The sequence below is a fragment of the Anomaloglossus baeobatrachus genome, chromosome 9 (assembly GCF_048569485.1).
Source record: "Anomaloglossus baeobatrachus isolate aAnoBae1 chromosome 9, aAnoBae1.hap1, whole genome shotgun sequence".
NCBI lineage: Eukaryota > Metazoa > Chordata > Amphibia > Anura > Aromobatidae > Anomaloglossus > Anomaloglossus baeobatrachus.
The window spans coordinates 6998514-7011652 of NC_134361.1; the positions used below are offsets into that span (position 1 = coordinate 6998514).

Below are 13139 nucleotides of genomic sequence, written 5' to 3' on the forward strand. Positions count from 1 at the left end.
TAGTAGTTATATTCTTGTATATAGGAGCAGTATTATAGTAGTTATATTCTTGTACATAGGTGCAGTATTATAGTAGATATATTCTTGTACATAGGGGCAGTATTATAGTAGTTATATTCTTGTACACAGGGGGCAGTATTATAGTAGTTATATTCTTGTACATAGGGAGCAGTATTATAGTAGTTATATTCTTGTATATAGGGGGCAGTATTATAGTAGTTATATTCTTGTACATAGGGAGCAGTATTATAGTAGTTATATTCTTGTACATAGGGAGCAGTATTATAGTAGTTATATTCTTGTACATAGGGAGCAGTATTATAGTAGTTATATTCTTGTATATAGGGGCAGTATTATAGTAGTTATATTCTTGTATATAGGAGCAGTATTATAGTAGTAATATTCTTGTACATAGGGGCAGTATTATAGTACTTATATTCTTATACATAGGGGCAGTATTATAGTAGTTATATTCTTGTACATAGGGGCAGTATTATAGTAGTTATATTCTTGTATATAGGGGGCAGTATTATAGTAGTTATATTTTTGTACATAGAGGCAGTATTATAGTAGTTATATTCTTGTACATAGGGGCAGTATTATAGTAGTTATATTCTTGTACATAGGGGCAGTATTATAGTAGTTATATTCTTGTATATAGGGGGCAGTATTATAGTAGTTATATTCTTGTACATAGGGGCAGTATTATAGTAGTTATATTCTTGTACATAGGAGCAGTATTATAGTACTTATATTCTTATACATAGGGGCAGTATTATAGTAGTTATATTCTTGTACATAGGGGCAGTATTATAGTAGTTATATTCTTATACATAGGGGCAGTATTATAGTACTTATATTCTTATACATAGGGGCAGTATTATAGTACTTATATTCTTATACATAGGGGCAGTATTATAGTAGTTATATTCTTATACATAGGGGCAGTATTATAGTAGTTATACTCTTGTACATAGGAGCAGTATTATAGTAGTTATATTCTTGTATATAGGGGGCAGTATTATAGTAGATATATTCTTGTATATATGGGCAGTATTATAGTAGTTATATTCTTGTACATAGGGGACAGTATTATAGTAGTTATATTCTTGTACATAGGGGCAGTATTATAGTAGTTATATTCTTGTATATAGGGGCAGTATTATAGTAGTTATATTCTTGTACATAGGGGCAGTATTATAGTAGTTATATTCTTGTACATAGGGGCAGTATTATAGTAGTTATATTCTTGTACATAGGGGCAGTATTATAGTAGTTATATTCTTGTATATAGGGGCAGTAGTATAGTAGTTATATTCTTGTACATTCTTGCATTTATTAATAGGGTGTAATTTACACTGTATTGTAGTAAGGGGACTATATTATGGGATGTCTTCTTCGCCATTGTTGCCTGGTTTGTTTTCTTAGCTGATGTGACCGCAGTTGCTCTTTATTTCTGGGTTTCGTCCTTGCAGACGAGAGACTGTCACTTTAGAGATATTGGACACAAGTGAGAACCCTCGCAGAGTCCCCGCCATGTTGTGCACGGTACCTTGCTCCGTCTGCTGAGTCCCCACGGAGTTGGCACTGGTGTTGAGGACGTCGTTGACAGCAGTGTCACAGTACAAGCCTCGCTGGACGTCATGTTCGCTGTCAGTCTGGTCACTCTCCTCGTGGCCGCTGTCCTTGAGGCTATTTCCCTCTAAGTCCTTGAAGGTTGAACTGCTGGGAAGAAGAAACAACAATAGCTTAGTGTCCGCTCCTCTCGCACTGCAGGACCCATCTGTAGCAAGAGATCGTCCATCCCTGAAGTCACGGCGCGCACAAAGGTGACATTACCTGGTGTGTGACCAGTCTGACGCTCCAGCCAAGGGCCACAACACTCCTCAGAGGCCACTACGCTCCTCAGGGGCCACAACGCTCCTCAGGGGCCACTATGCTTCTCGGGGGCCTCAACGCTCCTCAGGGGCCACAACAGTCCTCAGGGGCCACAACAGTCCTCGGGGGCCACTACGCTCCTCAGGGGCCACAACACTCCTCAGGGGCCACTACACTCCTCAGGGGCCACAACACTCTTCAGGGGATACTATGCTTCTCGGGGGCCACTACGCTCCTCAGGGGCCACAACACTCCTCAGGGGACACAACACTCCTCAGGGGCCACAACACTCTTCAGGGGCCACTATGCTTCTCGGGGGCCACTACGCTCCTCAGGGGCCACAACACTCCTCGGGGGCCACTACGCTCCTCAGGGGCCACAACACTCCTCAGGGGCCACTACACTCCTCAGGGGCCACTACGCACGTCAGGGGCCACAACGCTCCTCAGGGGCCACTACGCATGTCAGGGGTCAATTTTCATTCATTTACATTAATTCTCTATACTAAGTGACTTGTTACACATGGCAGACGCGTGTAGCAGAGCTGAGCGGGTTGAGTTGTATTATGCGTAATCTGTGCTGACAAGTTCCTGAGATGACGAGGACTTCACAAGACACGGCAGGTTTCTTCAGATATTATGGTGCCGTATAAGAAAACATCCGGTCTCAATGTCGGAGGCATTTATAGCGCCACCTACATGACAGAGCCGACATTACAATGCCCATTATAGAATCTATCCACAGTGCCCCATAACAATGACAAACATAGAGCAGTGTACGAGGACAAAGCAGTGATAGCGTAACAATGAGGCCAGAACATGTCCATAACAGGGCCATCAACACCACCAATAGTGTCCATAACAGGGCCATCAACACCACCAATAGTGTCCGACAGGGCCATCAACACCACCAATAGTGTCCATAACAGGGCCATCAACACCACCAATAGTGTCCGACAGGGCCATCAACACCACCAATAGTGTCCGACAGGGCCATCAACATCACCAATAGTGTCCGACAGGGCCATCAACACCACCAATAGTGTCCATGACAGGGCCATCAACACCACCAATAGTGTCCATGACAGGGCCATCAACACCCCCAATAGTGTCCATGAAAGGCCATCAACACCACCAATAGTGTCCATGAAAGGCCATCAACACCACCAATAGTGTCCATGACAATGCCATCAACACCACCAATAGTGTCCATGACAGGGCCATCAACACCACCAATAGTGTCCGACAGGGCCATCAACACCACCAATAGTGTCCAACAGGGCCATCAACACCACCAATAGTGTCCATGACAGGGCCATCAACACCACCAATAGTGTCCATGACAGGGCCATCAACACCCCCAATAGTGTCCATGAAAGGCCATCAACACCACCAATAGTGTCCATGACAATGCCATCAACACCACCAATAGTGTCCATGACAGGGCCATCAACATCACCAATAGTGTCCATGACAGGGCCATCAACACCACCAATAGTGTCCGACAGGGCCATCAACACCACCAATAGTGTCCGACAGGGCCATCAACACCACCAATAGTGTCCGACAGGGCCATCAACATCACCAATAGTGTCCATAACACGGCCATCAACACCACCAATAGTGTCCATGACAGGGCCATCAACACCACCAATAGTGTCCATGACAGGGCCATCAACACCACCAATAGTGTCCATGACAGGGCCATCAACACCACCAATAGTGTCCATGACAGGGCCATCAACACCACCAATAGTGTCCATGACAGGGCCATCAACAGCACCAATAGTGTCCATGACAGGGCCATCAACACCACCAATAGTGTCCATGACAGGGCCATCAACACCACCAATAGTGTCCATGACAGGGCCATCAACACCCCCAATAGTGTCCATGAAAGGCCATCAACACCACCAATAGTGTCCATGAAAGGGCCATCAACACCACCAATAGTGTCCGACAGGGCCATCAACACCACCAATAGTGTCCATGACAGGGCCATCAATACCACCAATAGTGTCCATGAAAGGGCCATCAATACCACCAATAGTGTCCATGAAAGGGCCATCAATACCACCAATAGTGTCCATGACAGGGCCATCAACACCACCAATAGTGTCCATGACAGGGCCATCAATACCACCAATAGTGTCCATAACAGGGCCATCAACACCACCAATAGTGTCCATAACAGGGCCATCAACACCACCAATAGTGTCCATGACAGGGCCATCAACACCACCAATAGTGTCCATGACAGAGCCATCAACACCACAAATAGTGTCCATAACAGGGCCATTAACACCACCAATAGTGTCCATAACAGGGCCATCAATACCACCAATAGTGTCCATGAAAGGCCATCAACACCACCAATAGTGTCCATGAAAGGGCCATCAATACCACCAATAGTGTCCATGACAGGGCCATCAACACCACCAATAGTGTCCATGACAGGGCCATCAACACCACCAATAGTGTCCATAACAGGGCCATCAACACCACCAATAGTGTCCATGACAGGGTCATCAACACCACCAATAGTGTCCATGATAGGGCCATCAACACCACCAATAGTGTCCATGACAGGGCCATCAACACCACCAATAGTGTCCATAACAGGGCCATCAACACCACCAATAGTGTCCATAACAGGGCCATCAACACCACCAATAGTGTCCATGACAGGGCCATCAACACCACCAATAGTGTCCATGACAGGGCCATCAACACCACCAATAGTGTCCATGACAGGGCCATCAACACCACCAATAGTGTCCATGACAAAGCTCGGATGGCATAGTGCTCTGTACTGTGCACATACACATTCAGCTGATAGTATCACGCAGGATAGGATTAGATACACGGCTCAGCAGTCGGTATTACACAGGATTGGATTATATACACGGCTCAGCAGTAGGTATCACACAGGATATGACTAGATACATGGCTCAGCAGTCGGTATTACACCGGGCAGGATTAGATACACGGCTCAGCAGTAGGTATCACACAGGATAGGATTAGATACACGGCTCAGCAGTCGGTATTACACCGGGCAGGATTAGATACATGGCTCAGCAGTAGGTATCACACCGGGCAGGATTAGATACATGGCTCAGCAGTTGGTATCACACCGGGCAGGATTAGATACATGGCTCAGCAGTTGGTATCACACCGGGCAGGATTAGATACATGGCTCAGCAGTTGGTATCACACCGGGCAGGATTAAATACACGGCTGAGCAGTCGGTATCACACCGGGCAGGATTAGATACATGGCTCAGCAGTCGGTATCACACCGGGCAGGATTAGATACATGGCTCAGCAGTCGGTATCACACCGGGCAGGATTAGATACACAGCTGAGCAGTCGGTATCACACTGGGCAGGATTAGATACACGGCTGAGCAGTCGGTATCACACCGGGCAGGATTAGATACATGGCTGAGCAGTCGGTATCACACCGGGCAGGATTAGATACACGGCTGAGCAGTCGGTATCACACCGGGCAGGATTAGATACACGGCTGAGCAGTGGGTATCACACCGGGCAGGATTAGATACATGGCTCAGCAGTCGGTATCACACCGGGCAGGATTAGATACACAGCTGAGCAGGCGGTATCACACCGGGCAGGATTAGATACACGGCTGAGCAGTGGGTATCACACCGGGCAGGATTAGATACACGGCTGAGCAGTCGGTATCACACCGGGCAGGATTAGATACATGGCTCAGCAGTCGGTATCACACCGGGCAGGATTAGATACACAGCTGAGCAGTCGGTATCACACCGGGCAGGATTAGATACACGGCTGAGCAGTGGGTATCACACCGGGCAGGATTAGATACATGGCTGAGCAGTCGGTATCACACCGGGCAGGATTAGATACACGGCTGAGCAGTCGGTATCACACCGGGCAGGATTAGATACACGGCTGAGCAGTCGGTATCACACCGGGCAGGATTAGATACCGCAGCCTGGCAGCACATATATTGCTGGGACAATCACCCCGCCGTCCGGCGCTCCGGATCCTTTGCGCTCTAGTGCGCGGCTCACAGAGACTTTTCTTCTTTTTCTCTGTATCCATAGAAACCAGAGCGACCACCTACCATTCATCGCGCTCCGGAGCTGTGAAGAATGGGCCGCTGAGATACATTACACCCAAGAGCTCAGACACTTCACAGAAAAGAGAAAACCAAATGCTCAGGAAAAAGGAAGAAAAAAGTTCAGGTGTTTCCAAAACAGAAGAAAAATATTGTAGAAGAACAATCAGCCCGGAGAGAGACGGAGAATTCTGCCCGAAACGCCCGAGAACCAGGAGGCGGCAACTCCCGAAACTCCGAGACACAATGACACCAACGTATATGGTAGACACCTCCGTCCTCACTATTCAGTGACCGCCCGTCTCCTCTGTCCTCAGTATTCAATGATCGCTCGTCTCCTCCGTCCTCAGTATTCAGTGACCGCCCGTCTCCTCCGTCCTCAGTATTCAGTGATCGCTCGTCTCCTCCGTCCTCAGTATTCAGTGACCGCCCGTCTCCTCTGTCCTCAGTATTTAGTGATCGCTCGTCTCCTCCGTCCTCAGTATTCAGTAACCGCCCGTCTCCTCTGTCCTCAGTATTCAGTGAGCGCCCGTCTCCTCTGTCCTCAGTATTCAGTGACCGCCCGTCTCCTCCGTCCTCAGTATTCAGTGACCGCCCGTCTCCTCTGTCCTCAGTATTTAGTGACTGCCCGTCTCCTCCATCCTCAGTATTCAGTGACCGCCCGTCTCCTCCATCCTCAGTATTCAGTGACCACCCGTCTCCTCTGTCCTCAGTATTCAGTGACTGCCCGTCTCCTCCATCCTCAGTATTCAGTGACCGCCCGTCTCCTCTGTTTTCAGTATTTAGTGACTGCCCGTCTCCTCCATCCTCAGTAGTCAGTGACCGCACGTCTCTTGCATCCTCAGTATTTAGTGACTGCCCGTCTCCTCCATCCTCAGTATTCAATGACCGCCCGTCTCCTCCATCCTCAGTATTCAGTGACCGCCCGTCTCCTCTGTCCTAAGTATTCAGTGACCGCCCGTCTCCTCCATCCTCAGTATTCAGTGACCGCCCGTCTCCTCCATCCTCAGTATTCAGTGACCACCCGTCTCCTCCGTCCTCAGTATTCAGTCACTGCTCGTCTCCTCCATCCTCAGTATTCAGTCACTGCTCGTCTTCTCCATCCTCAGTATTCAGTGACCGCCTGTCTCCTCCATCCTCAGTATTCAGTGACCGCCCGTCTCCTCCGTCCTCAGTATTCAGTCACTGCTCGTCTCCTCCATCCTCAGTATTCAGTGACCGCCCGTCTCCTCCATCCTCAGTATTCAGTGACCGCCCGTCTCCTCTGTCCTCAGTATTCAGTGACTTCCCGTCTCCTCCATCCTCAGTATTCAGTGACTTCCCGTCTCCTCCATCCTCAGTATTCACTGCTGGCCGTCTCCTCCATCCTCAGTATTCAGTGACTGCCCGTGTCCTCCATCCTCAGTATTCAGTGACCGCCCGTCTCCTCCATCCTCAGTATTCAGTGACCGCCCGTCTCCTCTGTCCTCAGTATTCAGTGACCGCCCGTCTCCTCCATTCTCAGTATTCAGTGACCGCCCGTCTCCTCCATCCTCAGTATTCAGTGACTGCCCGCCTCCTCAGTCCTCAGTATTCAGTGACCGCCCGTCTCCTCCATTCTCAGTATTCAGTGACCGCCCGTCTCCTCCATCCTCAGTATTCAGTGACTGCCCGTCTCCTCCATCCTCAGTATTCAGTGACTGCCCGTCTCCTCCATCCTCAGTATTCAGTGACCGCCCGTCTCCTCCATCCTCAGTATTCAGTGACCGCCCGTCTCCTCTGTCCTCAGTATTCAGTGACCGCCCGTCTCCTCCATCCTCAGTATTCAGTGACTGCCCGTCTCCTCCATCCTCAGTATTCAGTGACCGCCCGTCTCCTCCGTCCTCAGTATTCAGTCACTGCTCGTCTCCTCCATGCTCAGTATTCAGTGACCGCCCGTCTCCTCCATCATCAGTATTCAGTGACCGCCCGTCTCCTCTGTCCTCAGTATTCAGTGACTTCCCGTCTCCTCCATCCTCAGTATTCAGTGACCGCTCGTCTCCTCCATCCTCAGTATTCAGTGACTTCCCGTCTCCTCCATCCTCAGTATTCAGTGACCGCCCATCTCCTCCATCCTCAGTATTCAGTGACTTCCCGTCTCCTCCATCCTCAGTATTCAGTGATCGCCTGTCTCCTCTGTCCTCAGTATTCAGTGACCGCCTGTCTCCTCCATCCTCAGTATTCAGTGACAGCCCGTCTCCTCCATCCTCAGTATTCAGTGACCACCCGTCTCCTCCGTCCTCAGTATTCAGTCACTGCTCGTCTCCTCCATCCTCAGTATTCAGTCACTGCTCGTCTCCTCCATCCTCAGTATTCAGTGACCGCCCGTCTCCTCCATCCTCAGTATTCAGTGACCGCCCGTCTCCTCCGTCCTCAGTATTCAGTCACTGCTCGTCTCCTCCATCCTCAGTATTCAGTGACCGCCCGTCTCCTCCATCCTCAGTATTCAGTGACCGCCCGTCTCCTCTGTCCTCAGTATTCAGTGACTTCCCGTCTCCTCCATCCTCAGTATTCAGTGACTTCCCGTCTCTTCCATCCTCAGTATTCACTGCTGGCCGTCTCCTCCATCCTCAGTATTCAGTGACTGCCCGTGTCCTCCATCCTCAGTATTCAGTGACCGCCCGTCTCCTCCATCCTCAGTATTCAGTGACCGCCCGTCTCCTCTGTCCTCAGTATTCAGTGACCGCCCGTCTCCTCCATTCTCAGTATTCAGTGACCGCCCGTCTCCTCCATCCTCAGTATTCAGTGACTGCCCGTCTCCTCAGTCCTCAGTATTCAGTGACCGCCCGTCTCCTCCATTCTCAGTATTCAGTGACCGCCCGTCTCCTCCATCCTCAGTATTCAGTGACTGCCCGTCTCCTCCATCCTCAGTATTCAGTGACTGCCCGTCTCCTCCATCCTCAGTATTCAGTGACCGCCCGTCTCCTCCATCCTCAGTATTCAGTGACCGCCCGTCTCCTCTGTCCTCAGTATTCAGTGACCGCCCGTCTCCTCCATCCTCAGTATTCAGTGACTGCCCGTCTCCTCCATCCTCAGTATTCAGTGACCGCCCGTCTCCTCCGTCCTCAGTATTCAGTCACTGCTCGTCTCCTCCATGCTCAGTATTCAGTGACCGCCCGTCTCCTCCATCATCAGTATTCAGTGACCGCCCGTCTCCTCCGTCCTCAGTATTCAGTGACCGCCCGTCTCCTCTGTCCTCAGTATTCAGTGACTTCCCGTCTCCTCCATCCTCAGTATTCAGTGACCGCTCGTCTCCTCCATCCTCAGTATTCAGTGACCGCCCGTCTCCTCCATCCTCAGTATTCAGTGACTGCCCGTCTCCTCCATCCTCAGTATTCAGTGACTGCCCGTCTCCTCCATCCTCAGTATTCTGTGACCGTCCGTCTCCTCCGTCCTCAGTATTCGGTGAGTTTTTTATTGACTAATCCGGGAAGACATTGCTCTACCATGTGAAACCATCAGGAGGTGTCTGATTGATTCCAAATTTATTCTGCAGCAGGACAACAACCCCCAGCATGCAGCCAGTCTACACTGCTACAATACACCGTGTGCAGAATTATTAGGCAAGTTGTATTTTAGAGGATTTTTTTATTATTGATCAACAACTATGTTCTCAATCACCCAAAAGACTCATAAATATCAGCGCTTAATATTTTTGGCAGTTGGAGGGGGTTAATATTTTTGGCAGTTGGAGGGGTTTTAGATTTGGCTGTTAGGAGGATCTGTTTGTGCAGGTGACTATTACTGTGCAGAATTATCAGGCAACTTAATAAAAACCAAATCTATTCCCATCTCACTTGTTTATTGTCACCAGGAAACCAATATAACTGCACAACATATAGAAATAAACATTTCTGACATGCAAAACAAAACCCCAAAAAATGAGTGCCCAATATCGCCCCCTTTCTTTCTGATGACACTCAGCAGCCACCATCCATAGATTCTGTCATTGCTGGATCTGTTTACCATCAACATTGCGTGCAGCAGCCACCACAGCCTCCAGCCACCACAGCCTCCAGCCACCGCAGCCTCCAGGCTCCACAGCCTCCAGCCACCGCAGCCTCCAGCCACCGCAGCCTCCAGGCTCCACAGCCTCCAGCCACCGCAACCTCCAGGCTCCACAGCCTCCAGCCACCGCAGCCTCCAGGCTCCACAGCCTCCAGCCACCGCAGCCTCCAGCCACCGCAGCCTCCAGCCACCGCAGACTCCAGCCACCGCAGACTCCAGCCACCACAGCCTCCAGACAACACAGCCTCCAGACACCACAGCCTCCAGACTCCACAGCCTCCAGCCACCGCAGCCTCCAGCCACCGCAGCCTCCAGACTCCACAGCCTCCAGACACCACAGCCTCCAGACTCCACAGCCTCCAGACTCCACAGCCTCCAGACTCCACAGCCTCCAGACTCTACAGCCTCCAGACACCACAGCCTCCAGACACTGCTCCCAGAGGTGGACTGTTTTCCCACCCTGTAGATCTCACATTTTATGAGGCCCCACAGGTTCTCTATGGGGTTCAGATCAGGTGAAGAAGGGGGCCATGTCATTATTTTTTCATCTTTTAGACCTTTACTGGCCGGCCACGCTGTGGAGTAGTTGGATGTATGTGATGGAGCATTGTCCTGCATGAAAATCATGTTTTTCTTGAATGATAGCGACTTCTTCCTGTACCACTGCTTGAAGAAGTTGTCTTCCAGAAACTGGCAGTAGGTCTGGGAGTTGAGCTTCACTCCATCTTTAACCCGAAAAGGTCCCACAAGTTGATCTTTGCTGATCGCAGCCCATACCAGTGCCCACCTCCACCTTGCTGGCGTCTGAGTCGGAGTGGAGCTCTCTGCCCTTTACTGATCCAGCCTCTGGCCCATCCATCTGCCCATCAAGAGTCACTCTCATTTCATCCATAAAACCTGTGATAAATCAGTCTTCAGATATTTCTTGGCCCAGTCTTGAGGTTTTATCTTCTGTTTCTTGGTCAGAGGTGGTGGTTTTCGGCCTTCCTTACCTTTGCCTGTCCCTGAGTATGGCACACCTTGTGCTTTTTGATACTTCAGTAACGTTGCAGCTCTGAAATATGGACAAACTGGTGGCAAATGGCATCTTGGCAGCTTCACGCTTGATTTTCCCCAATTCATGGGCAGTTATTTTGCGCCTTTTTTGCCCAGCACGCTTCTTGCGACCCTGTTGGCTATTTGCCATGAAACGCTTGATTGTTCGGTGATCACGCTTCAAAAGTTTGGCAATATCAAGACTGCTGCGTCCCTCTGCAAGACATCTCACAATATGGACTTTTCAGAGCCCGTCACATCTCTCTTCTGACCCATTTTGCCAAAGGAAAGGAAGTTGTCTAATAATTTCGCACCCCTTATATAGGGTGTTGTGTCATTACACCGCACCCCTCCTCATTACAGAGATGCACATCACCGGATTTACTTCATTGGTAGTTGGCTCTCAGCCTATACAGCTTGGAGTAGGACGACATGTATAAAAAGCATCATGTGATCACAATACTCATTTGCCTAATAATTCTGCACACGGTGTATGTTTTCCATTTATGACGGGATGTATGTAGCGGAGGTGAAGCTGTCATCTGTCCGGGCGTTGTTTGTACAAAGTTCACATAATATTGGCTGAATTCTTCTGGAACAATCGGTGATGACAGTCCCCCCTCGGCTGCATGTTCGGAGCGGTGACGCAGGGCGCGGCGCTCCCTTTTCGGGACAGGTTTGCTGTGAGAAGCCATGAGCCTCCAGCACTCGCTCCCAGACCTGGAATCACTGACGGGGAGGACAAGACTCTTTGAAGATCATTTAGTCTTTTCTGGCAGAGTAAATCCTCCTGACAATGGCGCTTCCTGCACAATCAGACCTGTTTGTCCTCACATTCCTGACTGAATGGTCCCGGACCCTCCTGACGACCAGGCGCCACCCAGGATGGCCGTGTTTGCTTGTGCTCACAATGGCGCTGTGCCCCTGCAGAGCAGGTGTGTTTGTCATGTGCGCACAACCTCACAATGCACCTGCGGACTGTCATTACAGCGTGTCCTCTGCCATTCACAGGCTCCAGACCCCGAGCAATGGAGGCAGCGCAGCGTCAGCCCACAGGCAGCAGAGGGAAGAGGCCCCCGGGCAGGCGGCAGAGAGAAGAGGCCCCCGGGCAGGCGGCAGAGGGAAGAGGCCCCCGGGCAGGCGGCAGAGGGAAGAGGCCCCCGGGCAGGCGGCAGAGGGAAGAGGCCCCCGGGCAGGCGGCAGAGGGAAGAGGCCCCCGGGCAGGCGGCAGAGGGAAGAGACCCCCGGGCAGGCGGCAGAGGGAAGAGACCCCCGGGTAGGCGGCAGAGGGAAGAGGCCCCCGGGCAGGCGGCAGAGGGAAGAGGCCCCCGGGCAGGCAGCAGAGGGAAGAGGCCCCCGGGCAGGCGGCAGAGGGAAGAGGCCCCCGGGCAGGCAGCAGAGGGAAGAGGCCCCCGGGCAGGCAGCAGAGGGAAGAGGCCCCCGCCCGGGCAGGCAGCAGAGGGAAGAGGCCCCCGGGCAGGCAGCAGAGGGAAGAGGCCCCCGGGCAGGCGGCAGAGGGAAGAGGCCCCCGGGCAGGCGGCAGAGGGAAGAGGCCCCCGGGCAGGCGGCAGAGGGAAGAGGCCCCCGGGCAGGCAGCAGAGGGAAGAGGCCCCTGGGCAGGCAGCAGAGGGAAGAGGCCCCCGGGCAGGCAGCAGAGGGAAGAGGCCCCCGGGCAGGCGGCAGAGGGAAGAGGCCCCCGGGCAGGCGGCAGAGGGAAGAGGCCCCCGGGCAGGCGGCAGAGGGAAGAGGCCCCCGGGCAGAGGGAAGAGGCCCCCGCCCGGGCAGGCAGCAGAGGGAAGAGGCCCCTGGGCAGGCAGCAGAGGGAAGAGGCCCCCGGGCAGGCAGCAGAGGGAAGAGACCCCCGCCCGGGCAGGCAGCAGAGGGAAGAGGCCCCCGGGCAGGCAGCAGAGGGAAGAGGCCCCCGGGCAGGCAGCAGAGGGAAGAGGCCCCCGGGCAGGCAGCAGAGGGAAGAGGTCCCCGGGCAGGCGGCAGAGGGAAGAGGCCCCCGGGCAGGCGGCAGAGGGAAGAGGCCCCCGGGCAGGTGGCAGAGGGAAGAGGCCCCCGGGCAGGCGGCAGAGGGAAGAGGCCCCCGGGCAGG

At 52.0% G+C, this 13139-nt stretch overlaps 1 protein-coding gene across 4 annotated transcripts in view; it reads right to left on the reverse strand.

Moving 5' to 3' along the window:
* PCDH19 (protocadherin 19) overlaps positions 1-13139 on the reverse strand; it is a 274931-nt gene that overhangs the window by 87249 nt on the left and 174543 nt on the right. For 2 of the 4 annotated variants that reach the window (XM_075323057.1, XM_075323054.1), the window contains exon 4: positions 1553-1722. In XM_075323057.1, the coding sequence (XP_075179172.1) occupies positions 1553-1722 (170 nt within the window). Of the gene's footprint in view, positions 1-1552; positions 1726-13139 lie in introns of all 4 variants that reach the window. The other 2 variants (XM_075323056.1, XM_075323053.1) reach the window with 1 other exon arrangement.